We start from the raw sequence: 22,055 nt of genomic DNA on the forward strand, positions 1-22,055 counted from the left end.
TTGCCAGATTGTCGTACTCAGCCTCCCTTGTTTGCCATTTTCCGACTCAAAACTGCCTCCTCGACCCCAATAGCTGCCTTCATATAGAGTTATCGTTAAAATGGTTAAATATTGGTGTTTTTTGGCTATAGATATGGCTCGGAAACCGTTAAATACGAGACTGTGAGTACGATAATCTGGCAACGGTGGGCTGCATAGGTTTTTCAATGGCGGCCCCAAAGATCGAGCATTGAGGACGCGCGCCACAGCCAGAGTTTGTGTGTCCGCCTCTCACAGCCTTTGTAACAAGAGTAATGATACAAAGCAAACAAAAGCACAGTGGAAAGGGAAATGCAGAGAGAGCAAAGTAGCCGCAAGTGGAGAAAATGTAGAGGAAGAGAAAATATAAAAGAAAAAGACTGCATGTGTAGGCAAAGTGTACAGTAAATTACACCTTATATTTTGATAACTATGGAGTAAAAAAATCTAGACGTCATCTCTCATTTTCAAGACTATTCTTTTACATGAGCATTCGTATAAAGTATAATAAAGATAACCTGACGCCATTATAATCGTGAACCGTGAATTCTCAAAAGCACAAAAACGCACGGAAAATAGAAATAGAAAATAGGAAAATAGCTGAGCCCGAGACCCTTTACAAGTTTACATGATCCCTCCCTGAGTGTTGTGGTCTGGAGTCAGCCGGCTGGTGATTGGCTGCCGTGACCTCCTTATTTTGATCCCGCGTGACCTGACCATAATGCTGACCCGCCTGGCACGAGCCCTGACCTCCTCCTCGGTGAGTGGTGGAGGGGAAGTTACGGGGAGCAGGGAAGTGTGGCGTGATGGGGCTTCTTCCTCCCTCTCAGCAGACACCTTCCCTTCCCTTCCTTCTCTTTCCCTTCCCTTCCCTTCCCTTCCCTTTTCTTTAATTTCCTTCCTTTCCCATCTTTCCCTTCCCTTCCCTTCCCTTCCTTCTCTTTCCCTTCCCTTCCCTTCCCTTCCCTTCCTTCTCTTTCCCTTCCCTTCCCTTCCCTTCCCTTTTCTTTAATTTCCTTCCTTTCCCATCTTTCCCTTCCCTTCCTTTTCTTTCCCTTCCCTTCCCTTCCCTTCCCTTCCCTTTTCTTTAATTTCCTTCCTTTCCCATCTTTCCCTTCCCTTCCCTTCCCTTCCTTCTCTTTCCCTTCCCTTCCCTTTTCTTTAATTTCCTTCCTTTCCCATCTTTCCCTTCCCTTCCTTCTCTTTCCCTTCCTTTCCCTTCCCTTCGGTTGGAGTAGTTTAAATATACTCCCCGACCCTAAGCCCTCTGCGAGCTATTTTGCGGCTGCGGCTGCTGCAGCGTCGCCGCGGCCAGCAGAGGAGGCGACGCGCTTTCGTAATAATTATCCCCTATTTGCAAGAGTAAAAAAAAGTCCTTGAATTGGATTTTCAAAGCGTTTCCATGACTGTTGAAGGTTTGTAGAAAAGATATATGAAGAGATAGTGATGTTTCATAAAGTAGATTATGAGATACTGGCACGGACCTAATACGAATCTTTACCCACTTTTCATTAATTTCCTCCCTTTCCCATCTTTCCCTTCTCTTTCCTTTCCCTTCATTTCTCTTTCCCTTCCCTTCTCTTTCCCTTCCCTTCCCTTCACTTCCCTTTCATTCTGCAGACTACTACAAAATGACTTGGACGCCCTCGAGCAGTGGGAACGCACCTAGCAAATGCCCATCCGACCAGACAAATGCAAACTATTAAGATTCACCAGAGCGCACAACCCCATCCATCACACTTACACCCTCCATAATTCATATTTAGAATCAGTTTCACACTCACAAGTACCTTGGTATCCATCTCTCAACTAACTTGAAATTCAACACCCACATAGACCACATCAGTGCCACAGCCAACAGAACACTAAGGTTCCTGAGGAGGAATTTACATAACTGGCACACCTGACATTAAACACAGCTTGTGACACACTTGTGAGACCAACACTTGAATACTGCTCCATGGTGTGGGATCCTTACACACACAGAAACATTGATTGATTAGAACAAATCACCACCAAGGCAGCTAGGTTCATTACAAACAATTTCACTCAAACGCCTGGCATCACAACACGGATCAAACAACAGATAAACATGGAACCTCTTCAAATACGCAGACAAGCACACAGACTTACACTTATGTACAAGATCACAAATACTCACACTGACATTGACCCACACACATACTTACACAACGCAAACAGTCAGCGTACTCGTAACACACACATCCATAAATACCAAACATATCACACTAACACTGACGCATACAAGCACTCATACTTTCCACGCACCATACGTGAGTGGAGCAGCCTCCCTCAACAGATTTTAGACTGCGGTACAATAGACTCATTCAGAAAACAAATACACACTCACTGGTCACCACAACACACCAACACTAACAATTACACTTGATTCACTTCCCTCCCCTGCACACCCGGCTCCCCCGTCCCCCAACAGCCAACAAACCATGTATCCAGATCCAGATCCAGATTCTCTTTCTTTTCCTTTCTCTTTTCTTTCCCTTCCTTTCTCTTCCCTTCCCTTCCCTTCCCTTCCCTTCCTTCTCTTTCCTTTCCCTTCATTTCTCTTTCCTTTCCCTTCCCCTTCTCTACCCTTCCCTTCCCTTCTCTTCCTAATGGGGGCTTCACCCCCCTTCTATTTTTTTAAGTCATTTGTTACTGCACTACATTCAGGGACCAAAAAAAAAATCAAAATATTTACGGTACCTACTTCGCAAAAGATGGCTGCCCTCTCTTCAGTATTATCTATCCAATGTTTATTTCCAACTCACTGAACATTTAACCCGGTAGCAGCGGGGATCATGTTTCTTAATGGTCCCTCGAAGTGAGAAAAATGAGAAAAAATTATCACTCACAAACCATTTCATAATATATATCAAAGCATTTGTGATCAGTTTATGTATCATCTATTTTGGGGAGTTTAAATCGTGGCACAAATTTGGCCCGTCGCTGCTACATGGTAAAGCCACCAATTTGGCCCGTTGCTGCTACACGGTAAAGCCACAAATTTGGCCCGTTGCTGCTACACGGTAAAGCCACAAATTTGGCCCGTCGCTGCCACCAGGTTAACAGACACAATTTGTTTTTGAGTCCCGGATACTCGTAGCCATGATCAGCTATGTTATGTATTCTCTCAGTTTCACTCCAAACTACACAACACCGAGTGATTAATTTCAGGCTTCTTGTACGTCACACAAGTTAGGCATTTCTTCTCAGACACATGATACGCGGTACATGTTCCCCAGCACATTTATAACATTGTGGGGCCTCTCCATTGGTCTTGGCAGTGCAGTTGGCCTCAAGATGGCCGTATCTCTGACAGTGATAACATATAATTGCATGGTATCCATCTCTCCCTGTGTACCATATATTCCCCATTCTAATTTGTCATGAATCTTGTAAATCAACTTTCTCACCACACCACACACCACACACCCAGCCACTCCACACACCACACCCAGCCACACCACACACCACACCCAGCCACACCACACACCACACCCAGCCACACCACACCACACACCACACCCATCGTAAAGTCGTCGGAGTGGGAGATGTTTTTACCAACTCGACAGCTCTGCCTCCACACCCCTGACAGTCATCCTGAGTGGTACATTATCTTCCACAGGTTCGAGAGGGGGTGAGGGGGGTGCACCGAACAGCCCCGGCGGCCAGCGACAGCCTGTTTGTGGTGAGTAGCCGACGGTCTGTTTGTCTGATCATCAGTCTGTTCCCTCATACTCAAGATTAAGTTATCCATTTCACTGAAAATTTATTTTCTTAGTTTTAGGCCAATTATTATTATATAATTATATGGTAATTGGTGTTGTTCGGAGATAGGTATGTGCAATTTTCAGTGGAATTTGAAGAATAGTTTTTCAGTTTTTTACATTTTTTGCAGTTTTTTTCACCCTTAAAAAATCGGAACTACTCGTAAATTTTTTATCCAGTTTACATGATTTCCTAACACCTGTATACAACATTGTATTGCTTGCATTTGAAAGCCAGTTTTTTTTTGTTTTGTTTTTAAGATATATATAAGAGTCAGAAAAAAAACTAATTATACATTTTTTTTCACCCCCAAAAAATCCTACAAAGAAATTCATAGCAAATGTTTGAAGATACATAGAGCAAAAATTTGGCTCCAAAATTTACATCTTTTTACTCTCTTTCTTTTGGTGAAAAAACTTTTTATATACGTTCAAAACTTTTGAAGTTATATCGCATTAAGTGCGAGCAACTTTAGAATCAAGAAAAAGCCACTTTTCTAAATCGTGATCTATATCACTTTGTATGAACGGTGCCGGAGGCTGTGTGGGTCTCAGAGAGTCTACATAAAATATTATCCCCAGGCATCCAATCCCTTTCTTTTACAAGGATATTACCCATTCTTGATGGGGGTGTCAGGAGGTGCCAGGTCCCCCTCAACACCAGGCTCAGATGTTGTAGTGGCTGTAGAGGTTCCTTGTGTCTCTAGCCGCCTCCTCCTGGCAGCTATAGCACATTCTCTCCTCCTCTGGGCCTTCTTAGAAGGTCGTGACATGTTTTCAAGCACGAAAACTGCAAGATTTCTGCAGGGGAATGCTGTATACCCACACTGACAAAGGTGGGTTGATAGCCGAGACGTGTGAGGGAGCAGCGAGCACCCCACGGCTCTGACTCATGATCCAGAGTTGCCAGCTAGGAATGAGCGAGTGGTGTAGAATTTTTTTTTAAAAATCGAGGAAAAAACAATTTTTGATGATTTTTCTTCTTAGAGTACCACGCACACGCGCATGAGAGCTCAGTGCTCCGAGACGCGCTGGCGCGGTAAATACGGGTAATAAAACATTTTTTCGACCCAATTTATCTATGTACATATATGATAGTACTGTATTTTGAGGCTTATAACTCACACCTTTTTCAGTTAAAAATTGCCAAAAAGTTACCCCTGCGTGTTATACGTCGAAGGTACTTTTTTTTTTTGTCTGCCTTTTTCCACCATAATTTTGAAGTTTGCATGGGGTTTCACAGGTCAGCGTGACTCCTAGGCTGCCACACAACTTCTCTGTATCATTCTCAGTGTTTCCGTGACTGTAACAACGGCAGTAAAGTTTTTCGTATTTTCTGCATCTGAATCCACGCTCAAGTGTCCACAGCCAGTGACCTTGACTCCTCATAAGACTCCTCATGCTCCCAAAAAAGCTCTCGGTGTGAGCACGATTGGGAGAGTGACTTTTTCGAGCTTTGAAAGCAGTGTTAGTGGTGAAGACAGTGACATAACAACATTGAACTCCAACCCCTCGTCTTATCAGGAAGGCTGAGCCCTGTTATTGTGCAACCTAAGTTTGGTGGCCATCCTGTAGCTCAGGCTCTTAACGGTGATGGTGGAAGTGATACTCAGGCCCCTGAAGATGCATCCCACCACCCTTCAGGGTTATCAAGTTGAAAACGTGAGGGTAATGAAGGGGGTTTGTAACAGGGTCGAGTGCGTGGAGGCGAGGGGGCTGCCAACCAACACCTACGCAGCGCTGCCAACACAGGCTTGCTCCGACCTAAAAGTTAGTGCTCTTCATCACTTCACCACAGAAACACCACATGATGTACAGACTTTGGGTTTGAGGCAGACTGAAGAGGAAGGATGCATTGAGCGAATGCATACAAATGTAAAGCTGCTGGCTTAGGTGGAGCTGTGAAATTGATAATGGAAAGTAACCAATTTTCGGGAGAGCGTTTGAACTTTGCCGTACCAGGAGAACCGATTTCACGGCACACCCCTGCCCTTTAGGAGTTAACAGAAATTTCGGGAAACCGTACATATTTCTAAGCATTTTAAGCACTGAATATTTTTTTTCCAACATTGTTGTCTTAAAGTTTAGGGTGTGAGTTATACGCTGGAGCGCGTTATACGCCGCAAAATACGGTATACCATTGAAAAGGACGTGCTTTATATTTCTACGGAATTTTTCCCAGAAAATGATTTTTTTTTAGGTAAAGCCTTGAAACGGGTACCTTAAGCCTCGTTCTGTTTCCTTGTGTCAGAGCAGCATCCAGTAAGCTTTTTGAATTCCCTCACACTCAAAATTAAGCTTGTCATTCTTTTTTCCCTTGTGTCAGAGCAGCATTAGTAAGCTTTTTGAATTCCCTCACACTCAAAATTAAGCTTGTCATTCTTTTTTCCCTTGTGTCAGAGCAGCATTAGTAAGCTTTTTGAATTCCCTCACACTCAAAATTAGACAAGTCATTCTTTTTTCCCTTGTGTCAGAGCAGCATTAGTAAGCTTTTTGAATTCCCTCACACTCAAAATTAGACAAGTCATTCTTTTTTCCCTTGTGTCAGAGCAGCATTAGTAAGCTTTTTGAATTCCCTCACACTCAAAATTAGACAAGTCATTCTTTTTTCATCATCAGTCATCACTCACTCAAACCATTTCGTAATATATATCAAAACATTTGATATATATTACGATCATTTATTTTGGGGGGTTTATATCATGGCACAAATTTGGCCCGTCACTGCTACACGGTAAAGCCACAAATTTGGCCCGTCGCTGCTACACAGTAAAGCCACAAATTTGGCCCGTCGCTGCTACATGGTAAAGCCACAAATTTGGCCCATCCCTGCTACACGGTAAAGCCACAAATTTGGCCCATCGCTGCTACATGGTAAAGCCACAAATTTGGCTCGTTGCTGCTACACGGTAAAGCCACAAATTTGGCCCATCGCTGCTACATGGTTAAGCTGTTTGTATGTTTCTCTATCCATCACAAGGCTGAGGTTACCGATGGTTGTGTTAGTGCTGGAGCTGGCTGCACTACAATATAATCTGTTATGTCAGTGTTGGCTGCTAGATATGTGTTTCTCTCGGTGTCTGTCTGTCTGTTTCTCTCTCTCTTGTTCTCGTTCTTTTTTTCTCTCTCTCTCTCTCTCTCTGTTTCTTTCTCTCGCTCTCGTTCTCTTTCTATCTCTCTTTTCTAACCCTTTCATCTCTTCATTTCTTTCTTTATTCTTTTCTTACTTCCCTTCTACTTTTTCTCCTTTCCCTTCTTTTCTCTCTTTCCTTCTTCTACTCTCTCTCCTTTCCCTTCTTCCCTTCCTTCTTGCTGTTCCTACTGTCTTACTCTTCTCTCTCCCTCTTTTATGCTTTCTTTTCATCTCTCTCTCTCTCTCTCTCTCTCTCATATAAGCCGAAACTGACCTCTCTTTCGGCCACCTCTTTTGATTCTTTTTTGCAGGAGCAGCGAGTGTCAGGCTTTTTTTATTATTGTTTCCTTTTTTGTGCCCTCGAGCTGTCTCCTTTGTTGTAAAAAAAAAAAAGAGCATTAACATAATCTCCGCTCCTCCCTCACGATTCCCTTCCTCTCCGCAGCATCGAGACTCAGCCGAAAACAACCCAGATACTTCCTTTGAATTCACGCCGGAGAACTTGAAGGTGAGGTGCTTTACATTATGTTCTGTCGTTGTTGTTGTTGTTGTTGTTATCTTCATTATATCTGTTGTTGTTTTATGTGTATCTCTCTCTCTCTCTCTCTCTCTCTCTCTCTCTCTCTCTCTCTCTCACTTTCTATCTCTCTCTTCTAACCCTTTCAAATCCTCAAGTACCACCTCTATGTTTGTTTCATAAAGTCTGTTTCTCTGCGGCCGATCTCAATTTTACGTCAATACAAAAAAAAATCCTGAAGTACCACCTCTATGTTTGTTTGTGTCATAAAGTCCCTGTTTCTCTGCGGCTGATCTCAATTTTACGTCAATACAAAAAAAAATAATAATAGTTGATGAAGGGTTTGTTTATCATACTCGTCGTTTTAGCCGTGATGTTCTTCTGCCGATGGAGTCTGAAGTAGCCACACCCTTGCTTACTCTGCACTTTCCTCTGCTTCTCTCTCTCCTCTACCCTTACTTTACTCTTTCCTCCGTTGCCCAAACCACCTCAACCTTCATACTCAGATCACCGTATGTTTTTTTCTTCTTCTTCTTCTTCTTCTTCTTTCTGTTGTTTTTATTCTTTATATTTCATTCTTCTTTTTTTCCTTTTTTCTTGTTCCTTTTTCTTCTTTTTCTTGTTCTTTATTTTTCATTCTTCTTTTCCTTTTTCTTCTTCTGCTTCCTTTTTCTTCTTTCTCTTCCTTATTTTTCTTCTTCTTTTCCTTCTTTTTCTTCTTCCTTTGTCTTGTTCTTGTTCTTCATTTTTCATTCTTCTTTTCCTTCTTTTTCTTCTTCCTTTGTCTTCTTCTTGAGCTGTTTCCTTTACTAAAAAAAAAAAAAAAAAAAAAAAAAATACCCACTCCCTTCCCCTTCCTCAGCGTGCCGAAGCCATCATCTCCATCTATCCCGATGGCCACCGCAAGGCAGCCGTCATCCCGCTTCTCGACCTGGCCCAGCGTCAGGTCGGGAACTGGCTGCCCATCACCGCCATGCATGCTGTCGCCAAGCTGCTCGATATGCCCCGGATGAGGGTGTATGAGGTGGCCACGTTCTATACTATGTTCATGAGGTGGGTGAGGCTTGTTGGGGGTGTAGGGGGAAGGGTGTGGGTGGAGGGGTAAGTGTTTTGGGTGTGTGGAAAATAGGGACATTTAGGGCCGCTTTGAGTCGTCTGGTAGCAGCCGTTACCATCGCCTTGATCCGCTTTCACAGTCGCCGTTATCGTGGTATCGGCGACTACCAGCGTGGTGACGGTCATGACAAGACGAAGGCGCGTGATTTGGCAGTGTTGGTATGCCGGAGCGCCGGGAAATGTCAACATTACATCAACTGAGCGGAGGATTATGAAGGATAAATGTGAAAAATAAATGTACATAAACGTGAAGAATAGATATAAAGAATAACTGTGAAGAATAGATATAAAGAATAGCTGTGAAGAATAGATATAAAGAATAACTGTGAAGGATAGATATAAAGAATAACTGTGAAGGATATATATATAAAGAATAACTGTGAAGGATAGATATAAAGAATAAATGTGAAGGATAGATATAAAGAATAACTGTGAAGAATAGATATAAAGAATAACTGTGAAGAATAGATATAAAGAATAAATGTGAAGAATAGATATAAAGAATAACTGTGAAGAATAGATATAAAGAATAAATGTGAAGAATAGATATAAAGAATAACTGTGAAGAGTAGATATAAAGAATAACTGTGAAGGATAGATATAAAGAATAACTGTGAAGAATAGATATAAAGAATAAATGTGAAGGATAGATATAAAGAATAACTGTGAAGGATATATATATAAAGAATAACTGTGAAGGATAGATATAAAGAATAACTGTGAAGGATATATATATAAAGAATAACTGTTATTGATAGATATAAAGAATAACTGTGAAGAATAGATATAAAGAATAACTGTGAAGGATAGATATAAAGAATAACTGTGAAGGATATATATATAAAGAATAACTGTGAAGGATAGATATAAAGAATAACTGTGAAGGATAGATATATAAAGAATAACTGTGAAGGATAGATATAAAGAATAACTGTGAAGGATATATATATAAAGAATAACTGTGAAGGATAGATATAAAGAATAACTGTGAAGGATATATATATAAAGAATAACTGTGAAGGATAGATATAAAGAATAACTGTGAAGGATAGATATAAAGAATAACTGTGAAGGATAGATATAAAGAATAACTGTGAAGGATAGATATAAAGAATAACTGTGAAGGATAGATATAAAGAATAACTGTGAAGGATAGATATAAAGAATAACTGTGAAGGATAGATATAAAGAATAACTGTGAAGGATAGATATAAAGAATAGCTCTGAAGGATAGATATAAAGAATAACTGTGAAGGATAGATATAAAGAATAGCTCTGAAGGATAGATATAAAGAATAACTGTGAAGGATAGATATAAAGAATAACTGTGAAGGATAGATATAAAGAATAACTGTGAAGGATAGATATAAAGAATAGCTCTGAAGGATAGATATAAAGAATAGCTCTGAAGAATAGATATAAAGAATAGCTCTGAAGAATAGATATAAAGAATAGCTCTGAAGGATAGATATAAAGAATAGCTCTGAAGAATAGATATAAAGAATAGCTCTGAAGAATAGATATAAAGAATAACTGTGAAGGATAGATATAAAGAATAGCTCTGAAGAATAGATATAAAGAATAGCTCTGAAGAATAGATATAAAGAATAGCTCTGAAGAATAGATATAAAGAATAGCTCTGAAGAATAGATATAAAGAATAGCTCTGAAGAATAGATATAAAGAATAGCTCTGAAGAATAGATATAAAGAATAACTGTGAAGGATAGATATAAAGAATAGCTCTGAAGGATAGATATAAAGAATAGCTCTGAAGAATAGATATAAAGAATAGCTCTGAAGAATAGATATAAAGAATAGCTGTGAAGAATAGATATAAAGAATAGCTGTGAAGAATAGATATAAAGAATAGCTCTGAAGAATAGATATAAAGAATAGCTCTGAAGGATATATATATAAAGAATAACTGTGAAGAATAGATATAAAGAATAGCTCTGAAGAATAGATATAAAGAATAGCTCTGAAGAATAGATATAAAGAATAACTCTGAAGGATAGATATAAAGAATAGCTCTGAAGGATAGATATAAAGAATAGCTCTGAAGGATAGATATAAAGAATAGCTCTGAAGGATAGATATAAAGAATAGCTCTGAAGAATAGATATAAAGAATAGCTCTGAAGAATAGATATAAAGAATAGCTCTGAAGAATAGATATAAAGAATAGCTCTGAAGGATAGATATAAAGAATAGCTCTGAAGGATAGATATAAAGAATAGCTCTGAAGGATAGATATAAAGAATAGCTCTGAAGAATAGATATAAAGAATAACTGTGAAGGATAGATATAAAGAATAGCTCTGAAGAATAGATATAAAGAATAGCTCTGAAGGATAGATATAAAGAATAGCTCTGAAGAATAGATATAAAGAATAGCTCTGAAGGATAGATATAAAGAATAGCTGTGAAGGATAGATATAAAGAATAGCTCTGAAGGATAGATATAAAGAATAGCTCTGAAGGATAGATATGAAAAAATGTTGTGTCTCACTGTAATACATGTGAGGCTACCAAGAACGATACAAAGTTTGACCAGGAAGGCGTAACAGGTGAATGCTGGTGACAAGTATCAGAGTCCTCCCTTCTCCTTTATTGAGTATTTTGCAACAATAAACAAACAAACAATCAATCAAATTAAAATTCTCAGCAGGACGTTTACTGTCAGCAGGTGACGTGAGTTCATGTCATTCAGTCTTCTAATGTTTTCTCATGTCACCATTGAAGCCGTGGAACATGTTGCTGTATTGTCTAGTATTATTTTACATCCGTTTAAAGAAATAATATAACCGCTTGAGGGCAACAATTTGTACTATTTACTAATTAATGTCATTGGTAAGCTCCATTGGCGAGCCCCCGCGGCTACCAGAGCTCCGTTACCAGAGCCTCCAATGTCTGGTACTGATGCAAACAAACAGCACCGCGAAAGGCAACTGTGAAAGTGGATTGCTTGTTGTTTGATAGTTCAACTCAATGTACAGCTGGCCACAAGAGTGTTCGCTCACGCTAATTGTTGAGTTCATGGTATGTTTTTGGCATTATTACAAACATATGCCGGTAAACCATATCCGTGACTGGCCAGCGTCTGACAGAGTGTATCCCGGTCACAACCCACCCTCTTCTCACCCACACACCCCCAACAACCATCTCACACCCACACTTTCAGTACCTCACACCAAGCCCGCGGCCCATTTTGCACAGAAATTGCCGATGTAAAATTGCCGTGTGTGACCGTCAGCACCTCAAGTAGCTTTCATCCAACTTCACTCTGACCCACTACCACCATCCAACACCCATTTCACTACCACCCACTCCTTACGTGGCCTCCTACTTAACAAAATTGGCGGTTCTGGACGTCAGTATACCCACTATACCTCACCCACAACACTGTCAAACCACTTTCCAACCATCAACCACTTCAATTTCCACATCATGATCTACAAAACCACCTCCAACATCCACACACACAAAAAAAAGTGTACCCAGAATATAATGGGTGTGACTGCCCGGTGAGGGGCGGCCAGGTAGAATTATGCCCTTTGATGGTAGAATGATGCCCTTATCTTTGATGGTAGAATGATGCCATTATCTTTAATGGTAGAATGATGCCATTATCTCTGATGGTAGAATGATGCCATTATCTTTAATGGTAGAATGATGCCATTATCTATGATGGTAGAATGATGCCCTTATCTCTGACGCAATAAATATATTTGGTCAAACCTGTATTGAACAAGAAACACACACTTCAGAATCACGAATACAAAATAAATTACTCACTTCAAAATCACGAATACAAAATAAATTACTCACTTCAAAATCACGAATACAAAATAAATTACTCACTTCAAAATCACGAATACAAAATAAATTCACACTTCAGAATCACGAATACAAAATAAATTCACACTTCAGAATCACGAATACAAGATAATATTACACGTAGGCAATAAATCATCGGTGAATCATTTAGTTCTTACATCAAATGGTGTGTAAAATTGTTTAGGGCCAAAGCGCACTGGGACGCCATTGCTGTTAATTTGAACATAAACATTACTTTTAAATAGTTATATTCACCCCAATGGCGTCATTTTTTGTTTGAGGGTAAGTTTCCTCACCCTCTCCGAAATGAACTGATTGGCAACACTCTCCACGTCCACAGAGTTGAGCGTGGTCGAGAAAACATTGACAGTTTCCGTTCACTCTCTCATCAGTCATGCTGCACGTCTCGCTGCTGTGGGCTTTAAACTTTGTGTGGGCTAGCGCGCCCCCATGCGGCCCAGTGATAATAGTGTTATATGGTGCAACACAGTGATTTGATTGGGTGCAATTTGTGTTCTTTTTACAGGCATTAGCGTATTATATTTTGTGAATTATGTAAGGACGTAAATATGTAATGGCTCGGAGGCCTGAGGAGTATTACCACTCTTGTACTCAGACAGTGAAAGTAGTGGTCAGAGTGAAACAAAGCATTCCCCACCTTGCTGACACCTCTTCCCTTCTTCACTCTACTCTTTCCTCCATTTCTCTCTCTCCTCAACCCTTCCTTACTCTACTCTTTCCTCCATTTCTCTCTCTCCTCAACCCTTCCTTACTCTACTCTTTCCTCCATTTCTCTCTCTCCTCAACCCTTCCTTACTCTACTCTTTCCTCCATTTCTCTCTCTCCTCAACCCTTCCTTACTCTACTCTTTCCTCCATTTCTCTCTCTCCTCAACCCTTCCTTACTCTACTCTTTCCTCCATTTCTCTCTCTCCTCAACCCTTCCTTACTCTACTCTTTTCTATGTTTCTCTCTCTCCTCAACCCTTCCTTACTCTACTCTTTCCTCCATTTCTCTCTCTCCTCAACCCTTCCTTACTCTACTCTTTCCTCCATTTCTCTCTCCTCAACCCTTCCTTACTCTACTCTTTTCTATTTTTCTCTCTCTCCTCAACCCTTCCTTACTCTACTCTTTTCTCTGTTTCTCTCTCTCAACCCTTCCTTTCTACTTTTCCTCCATTTCTCTCTCTCCTCAACCCTTCCTTACTCTACTCTTTCCTCCATTTCTCTCTCTCCTCAACCTTCCTTACTCTCTTTTCTCTGTTTCTCTCTCTCTCCTCAACCCTTCCTTACTCTACTCTTCCTCCATTTCTCCTCCTCAACCCTTCCTTACTCTTTCCTCCATTTCTCTCTCTCCTCAACCCTTCCTTACTCTACTCTTTCCTCCATTTCTCTCTCTCAACCTTCCTTCTTACTCTCTTTTCTATGTTTCTCTCTCTCCTCAACCCTTCCTTACTCTCTTTCCTCCATTTCTCTCTCCTCAACCCTTCCTTACTCTACTCTTTCCTCCATTTCTCTCTCTCCTCAACCCTTCCTTACTCTACTCTTTCCTCCATTTCTCTCTCTCCTCAACCCTTCCTTACTCTACTCTTTCCTCCATTTCTCTCTCTCCTCAACCCTTCCTTACTCTACTCTTTCCTCCATTTCTCTCTCCTCAACCTTCCTTACTCTCTTTTCTCTGTTTCTCTCTCTCCTCAACCCTTCCTTACTCTACTCTTTCCTCCATTTCTCTCCCTCCTCAACCCTTCCTTTCTCTACTCTTTCCTCCATTTCTCTCTCCTCAACTCTTCCTTACTCTACTCTTTCCTCCATTTCTCTCTCTCCTCAACCCTTCCTTTCTCTACTCTTTCCTCCATTTCTCTCTCTCCTCAACCCTTCCTCACTCTACTCTTTCCTCTGTTTCTCTCTCTCCTCAACCCTTCCTTACTCTACTCTTTCCTCCATTTCTCTCTCTCCTCAACCCTTCCTTTCTCTACTCTTTCCTCCATTTCTGACACCTCTACCCTTCCTTTCTCTACTCTTTCCTCCATTTCTCTCTCTCCTCAACCCTTCCTTACTCTACTCTTTCCTCTGTTTCTCTCTCTCCTCAACCCTTCCTTACTCTACTCTTTCCTCCATTTCTCTCTCTCCTCAACCCTTCCTTTCTCTACTCTTTCCTCCATTTCTGACACCTCTACCCTTCCTTTCTCTACTCTTTCCTCCATTTCTCTCCCTCCTCAACCCTTCCTTACTCTGTTTTCTTCCTCCTTTTCCTTCTCATCCTTCTCTTCATCTTGCTTCCTGGTCTTTCCTTCCCTTCTTTTTCTTCTCTACGCTTCCCTCCTCTGTTTCTCATTCATCTCTTCCCTTACATATTCATTCTATCCTCTCCTTTCCTCTCTCACTTCTCCCCTTCCTCCCTGTCTCTTGCCACACCACACTCACCTCTCCCTTGCGCCACAGGAACCCCGTCGGCAAGTACCACCTCCAGGTCTGCACCACCACACCCTGCTGGCTGCGAGGGTCCGACCAGGTGATGGCGGTGATTAAAGACAAGCTGGGCCTCACGCCGGGCCACACCACCCCCGACGGTCTCTTCACACTCTCGGAGGTGGAGTGCCTTGGGGCTTGCGTCAACGCCCCCATGGTACAGATCAACGACGACTACTACGTGAGTGTGTTGTCCTATACTCTATTCGGTTTAACCCATCCGCTGTGACTGGCATGGATTTGGCCTTCACTGGTAGCTTGGTAACATACACTCCCAGGTCATTCCCTGCCTCTGTGGTGGATAGTGGTGTTTCCCATGTGGTATTGGTGTGCTGGATATCCCTTCACTGGTAGCCTGGTAACATATACTCCCAGGTCTTTCTCTGCCTCTGTGGTGGATAGTGGTGTTTCCCATGTGGTATTGGTGTGCTGGATATCCCTTCACTGGTAGCCTGGTAACATACAGTCCCAGGTCTTTCTCTGCCTCTGTGGTGGATAGTGGAGTGTTTCCCATGTGGTATTGGTGTGCTGGATATCCCTTCACTGGTAGCCTGGTAACATACACTCCCAGGTCTTTCTCTGCCTCTGTGGTGGATAGTGGAGTGTTTCCCATGTGGTATTGGTGTGCTGGATATCCCTTCACTGGTAGCCTGGTAACATACACTCCCAGGTCTTTCTCTGCCTCTGTGCTGGATAGTGGAGTGTTTCCCATGTGGTATTGGTGTGCTGGATATCCCTTCACTGGTAGCCTGGTAACATACACTCCCAGGTCTTTCTCTGCCTCTGTGGTGGATAGTGGAGTGTTTCCCATGTGTTATTCGAGAGCTGGAACTCCCTTCACTCGTAGCCTGGTAACATACACTCCCAGGTCTTTCTCTGCCTCGGTGGTGGATAGTGGAGTGTTTCCCATGGTATTGGTGAGTTGGATATCCCTTCACTGGTAGCCTGGTAACATACACTCCCAGGTCTTTCTCTGCCTCTGTGGTGGATAGTGGAGTGTTTCCCATGTGGTATTGGTGTGCTGGATATCCCTTCACTGGTAGCCTGGTAACATACACTCCCAGGTATTTCTCTGCCTCTGTGGTGGATAGTGGAGTGTTTCCCATGTGGTATTGGTGTGCTGGATATCCCCTCCCAAAGTGCAGGACTTTACATTTTTCTTCATTGAATTGTAGCAGCCACTTTTTGCTCCACTCCTGTAGCTTGGTGAGGTCTTCCTGTAGGAAATCTGCAGTCAAGGGTTTAAGCCATTCCAAGCATCTGTGTTTGTGTGCAGTGTTGAGTTTCTCTTTATCAATCATGCATCGAGTCTGGTTCTAGTGTGTTTGTTCTTATCCTGTTAAGATTCATGGCCCACTTTTTTACTTCACAAGCAGGTCTCTTTTATCTTCCCCTTCCACATTATTTATCAGCTTGAATGTATAACAGCATCGTGTGTGTGGGTGGGTGTGGGTGTGTGTATAAAACCTAAGTAAAAGCTAGTTCTACATTCATGTTTGTGATATACAGGAAGGGAGCTACACTTGTGGGATCTGTCTCCAGTCTCCCCTTCCAAAACACACACACATACACAAGAGGTCCCATGTTCGATTCCTGGGCAGAGAGGAGACGGATGGGTAGTCTCTTTTAACCCGTGTCCCCTTGCCCACCCAGTAGTGAATGGGTGCCGGGTGTCAGTCGGGTGTTGTGTCCCTTCTGGGTGTGTGGGTGTGAGGTTTCAGCCGTACCCAGAGATCCATCACTAGCGAGCTCCATGCTAAGTCGGGAAGGGTATTGACTGGTGAGCATGAGTCTAGCATGTGATCAGACCATGGTGACTTATACACACAGGAGGACTTGGCTGAGGCTGACATGGTGGAGATCATTGACACATTGAAGGCTGGCAAGAAACCCAAGCCTGGCCCCAGGAATGGCCGGTTTGCTGCAGAGCCAGCCGGGGGACTGACCAGCCTCACCGCACCACCGCCCGGCCCAGGCTTCAAGGTGAGGGAGTGACTGTGCCTTGGTGGGTGTTGGTGGTGGGAGGGAGTGACTGTGATGTTGTGTGGTGGAGGGAGTAACTGTGATGTTGTGTGGTGGAGGGAGTAACTGGTGATGGGAGGGAATGGTGGAGGGAGTGACTGTAACGTTGTGTGTTGACAGTGATGGGAAGGGATAGCAGAGGGAGTGACTGTGCCATCTTATGTATTGGTGGTTAATGGAAAGGATGGTTTGTGTTCATGTGCAAGGTATAAAAAAATATATTCATCACCTTCACAGCACGATACATCAAAGAGGGATTCTGAACACACCCCCAAGCTGCAATGTGTGGTTGTTGTCTTTGGTCAAACACACACACACACACACACAGGAAAGGAAGATGCTTGAGACACATAAAGAAATACAGCTTCCCGCAAAGAAACATAGAGGTTTGGAACAGACTAAGTGAGGATGTAGTATCGGCGAGGAGTGTGCAGAGCTGTAAGGAAAAGTTGGATAAATATAGATACGGAGACGGGACCACACGAGCGTAAAGCCCAGGCCCTGTAAAACTACAACTAGGTAAATACACACACGCTTGGAGGTGCGGGATAGGATAAGTGATGTGCAGGGTGCTGGCCACACCAAATATTCATGGCGTGTGTCACTGTGGTCGTTGTGGGTGGTGTCAGAGCAAGGTGTGCCAGATAATATTTGACAGCTTGTACAATCTTCTTGGGGTGAGAATCTTTGTGTTGTTAACATTGTTTAATATTATTTTGGAAGGCAATATACATGCTTGCAAGTATCAGCCTTCTTCACCCAGTGCTATCCATGCTGCTTAATCTCAAGACTATTTATTCCTTGGTGGTTAAGAATGTGTTTTCATAATCTGACGTGTGTCTTAAGAGGTGACTAAAAGCGAGGCAGCTCCTCCAGTACAGGAGGCTAAGGTTGGGGACTGGCTTGGCCTCCCACCTTTGTTGGGTGATTTGATATTCATTCCTTGTCTTTGATAAACTGGGTCACATGATGACAGTGACGACTCCTTCAGGGTAATAAAGTTGAAGGGGAGCCAGGCCAGTTCCTAACCCCAGCCTTCTGTACTTTCAGAGCTGCATCCTTCAGTCACATTTTACATTCACAGCACATCAGTCAATCCAGCGAGGCATACGATGGCATGTGTGTCGCATCTCCAGCCCTACGACACCAACTCCAGTGTTCCCTCGGGGCAAGTCTCCATGCAGACCCCCTTCCCATCCCAAGTACCTCCTGGCATGATCTATTGACTTGCTCAAGCTACAAGCTTTGTGGGTGTCCCCTTGGTCTCCTTCACTCTGAATTTTCACTTACAGAAACAACCTGATGAGCAGGGTTGGCTTCTGGGTAGTGTATCACATGCCCGTATCGCTCAGGGGTTGGTGTTAACCCTTTCCATCCGTGACGCAGACGTCGGCGTCACAGTATGGAAAGGGTCAAGAGGAAATGGAAGAGGATTAATCCTCTTCTAAACCTCTCAATCCTCTTCCATTTCTTCTTAAGAGATTTAGAAGAAGATTAAGAGGAAATAGAAGAGGACTAACCCTTTCCATACGGCGATGCCGCCAACGTCGGCGTCACCGGAGTGAAGGTTAACGGACTATGCAAGTTGAAGGCTTTGAATCATTCTCACAAAGTAGTTGCTGGTTTGACACAAATCTAGCAATATCCCGTGATTTTGCAAAGGCACTTATTACCAAAGGCATCAATCCATCACTTTGTCATTATTCAATGTCAGCTGTCAAGTAAGACAGGGAGCAAAAACAACTTAGCAGGTATCGGCAATGCCATATACTCATGCTGAGCGAGTCCATAACACTGTGGGCCAAGCCAATCCACCGCAAGACTTCCTGGCGAGACTCACCGTTGTTCTGAACTACCCTGCCAAGATACGTGAAACTTTCTGAGATCTCAACGTCCTCGCCACACGCATGAGCAGACTGTACTGTGTCATCCAGCAAGCCTCCACACACCTGTACCTTGGTCTTAGCCCAGGAGACCTCGGGTCCCAAGGGCGTCGCCTCCTCGTGCAGTGCCTCAAGAGCCATCACCAAAACCTCCAGCGACTTCGCCAGGATTACTGCATCAGCAGCAAAAACAAATAGTGACCCTGGTATTGCCAATGGATGCTCCACAATGACTTTGGTCCACAACTCTGCCTAGTACCCAGTCCATACAAGTGTTGAAAAGTGATGGAGCAAGGACACAGCCCTGCCTCACTCCCAGGTTCATTGGAAAGAAGATGGACCCCCCCCACTACACAGCACTGGAGTTGCAGAAGATCACAGAGTGCCTCACGATACACTGAATCAAACGCCTTCTTGAGATCAACATAAGTGCAAGCATCCCCTGTTGAAACTCGCATCGGTGCTCCACTAGTACACGTAGTGCTAGGGGTACGGTCAGTTGTTGACTTACCAGGCGTGAACCCAGACTGTTCAGGTCTCTGCAGCTTCAGCAGCTGGCTGTGAATTTGCATCAGCAATAGGTGGGCAAGCACCTTGCCTAGCACACTGAGCAATACCACAGTAGTTCAGTAGTTGTTGCAGTCCTGACGGTCCCCTTTCCCTTTCCTGGTAGGGACAACCCAACCCCCTCTTACAGTCAGAAGAGGCACCAGATTGCCCTATGGCAGACTGCATGCAATCTGCACATCACGGCCTCACCTCCAGCTTTAAGCAGCTCTGCACTGATGTTACAAATATCAACTGCTTTTGTACTCCTTAACCTTGCCACAGCCACTTCAAGAGAGGGTAGGCTTTCATCAATTGATGGATCAGCATCCCATATTTCTAACCCAGTTGTTGGGCAACTCCCAACCAGTGAGTTAGAAATTTTGGATGTTGAACCACCCGTTAACAATACTCCACCCTCATGATGCAGCCAAAAAAGCTGTGGCAAGGTTGAGGGTTGGAAAAGCAGGTGATATTTATGACATTAGTATGGAGCAGCTTAGAGCTGGAGGTGAGGCCATGATCCGTGGGTTGCATGCGGTCTTGACTGCCGCATGGCAGTCTGGTACCATTCCTCCTGACTGGAAGAGGGGGCTGGTCGTCCCTACCTGGAGAGGGAATGGGGACCGTCAGGACTGCAACAAGTATTGTGGTATTACATTGCTCAGTGTGCCAGGCAAGGTGCTTGCCCACCTATTGCTGATACAAATTTGCAGCCAGCTGCTGAAGCTGCAGAGACCTGAACAGTCTGGGTTCACGCCTGGTAAGTCAACAACTGACCATATCCTAGCGCTTCGCATGCTGGTGGAGCGCCAACATCAATTTCGACAGGGGATGCTGGTAGCCTATGTTGATCTCAAGACGACGTTTGACTCAGTGCATCGTGAGGCACTCTGGGAGCTCCCGCGACTCCGTGGGATTCCTGCAAGGACCATTAGTTGCTGACTGGCCTGTATTCTGAGTGCTGTGAAGTGTGTGTGTGGTGGTGGGGGTCCAGCTACTTTGCTGTGAATGCTGGAGTGAGGCAGGGCTGTGTCCTTGCCCCATCACTTTTCAACACTTGTGTGGACTGGGTACTAGGCAGAGTTGTGGACCAGAGTCATTGTGGGGCATCTGTTGGCAATGCCAGGGTCAATGACCTTGTTTTTGTGGAGTTGCTGGAGGTGTTGGTAATGGCTCAAGGCACTGCATGAGGACTCAAGGTTTCCTAGATCAAGACCAAGATATATGTGTTTGGATTCATAGCTGGGTAGTAAGGACACTGATGATTGGCTGTTGGCGGGCAGGGTGTGTTGGGTAGCGTCCTTACTTGGCTAGGAGCAAGACGAGGACATTGGGATCTTGGTAACTTTCACACACTTTGGTTGCGTAGTGCAGAACAAGGGAGGATCTTGCTAGGAAGTCTTACAGCAGATTGACCTGTCCCACTGTGTTATGGACTTGCTCAGCACAAGTGTATGGTGTTGTTGATACCTGCGTAGAAGGACAGAGACCCGGACCTTCAAGTCCTTTGTGCTCCCTGTCTTACTTCGTGACTGTGAGACATGGACACTAAATAGTGACGAAGAGGCAGATTGATGCCTTTGGTAATAAGTGTCTACTAAGAATCATGTGATATTGTTGGAATGACTTTGTGTCGAACCAGTGACTACTCTGTGAGACTGATTCAAAGTCTGTTACCCGCATAGTCCATCAGCGCCAACTCCAGTTATATGGGCATGTGGCACACTACCCAGAAGCCAACCCTACTCACTGGGTTTTTACTCTTTTGTAATAGACAACCCCGAGTGGAGGCGGCCAAGGGGACACCCACAGAATTCATAGCTTGACCAAATCGATCCATCCTGCTGTGAGGTACTCAGAATGGGAAGGGAGTCTGCATGGAGACTTACTCTTAGGGACCTCTTCTGTAGGGTGGGTGAAGGGATGCACCCACCCCAAGGGTGTGCACCTTTTGATTGCATGGTTTTCACCTCATCAGATTATTGCTGTCATGATCAGCCGCCAATCACTTCTTTTCTGTTCCAGGTGCGTGATGACCTGTGAGTCAGGGAGCAACACTGACCTCTCCTCACCTCACCCGACCCGGCATGGTAAGACGTCGGGATGTGAGGGAGGGACCCGTGGGAGGCCTTGTAAATAGTACATGACTGGCAGACCCACGGCACTGTACATCAACTGTCTACTCTTAATAAATTATGGCAGCACTGGTTCTGCAATAATTTTCTTGTAATGTGTTTCAGCAAAACATATTGAAAAAAGGTGTGAGTGATGTTACTTGAAAATAAATATTATTTAACGTTAACTTGTGTATAATTACCCTTGACCCTAATATAAATATTAGTAATGTTAAAATTTAACATTCACATAGGCTTTAAATAAAATTTCAGCACCCCTTCCTCTGGTACCCTGCGCAACGATTGGTGTTACAGACACCGTGAGTACCTGGTGTGCCGACACTCACAAGTGGTGAAAAACAATAATCGTCAACACTCTACTCTCCAAACTACACAGTGTGAAATGAGTTGACATTCAGTCATAAGAGGAAAGACTGCTTGGTAAAATGGGTAAGTCACTCAGTAAGGGCACACGCCCACCCTGCCTTGCAACCACAAGGGGTTCCTGTGAGCAAGTCTCCATGTAGGCCCCCTTCCATCCTGTGGTAGAATCCACTGACTTGCCTGAGCCACAAACTCTGTGGGCGTCCGCTTGGCCTCCTCCACTTGGGA

At 43.6% G+C, this 22,055-nt stretch overlaps 1 protein-coding gene and 1 long non-coding RNA gene across 2 annotated transcripts; one reads left to right on the forward strand and one right to left on the reverse strand.

The window, feature by feature from the left end:
• Positions 1-614: 614 nt before the first annotated feature.
• Positions 615-21,631, forward strand: LOC126984652 (NADH dehydrogenase [ubiquinone] flavoprotein 2, mitochondrial-like). The gene is made up of 7 exons (XM_050838516.1): positions 615-778; positions 3,665-3,727; positions 7,385-7,447; positions 8,319-8,509; positions 14,849-15,056; positions 16,706-16,858; positions 21,355-21,631. Exons 1-7 carry the CDS (start codon positions 740-742, stop codon positions 21,370-21,372), a joined length of 735 nt encoding a protein of 244 aa, XP_050694473.1. The 5' UTR covers positions 615-739; the 3' UTR covers positions 21,373-21,631.
• LOC126984655 (uncharacterized) lies at positions 11,693-14,841 on the reverse strand. The gene is made up of 4 exons (XR_007737241.1): positions 14,404-14,841; positions 14,236-14,361; positions 13,576-13,647; positions 11,693-13,451 (listed from the first exon to the last, which is right to left on the reverse strand). It is a non-coding gene; the product is annotated as an uncharacterized LOC126984655 (long non-coding RNA).
• Positions 21,632-22,055: the final 424 nt, after the last annotated feature.

Source organism: Eriocheir sinensis, chromosome 57 (assembly GCF_024679095.1).
Source record: "Eriocheir sinensis breed Jianghai 21 chromosome 57, ASM2467909v1, whole genome shotgun sequence".
NCBI lineage: Eukaryota > Metazoa > Arthropoda > Malacostraca > Decapoda > Varunidae > Eriocheir > Eriocheir sinensis.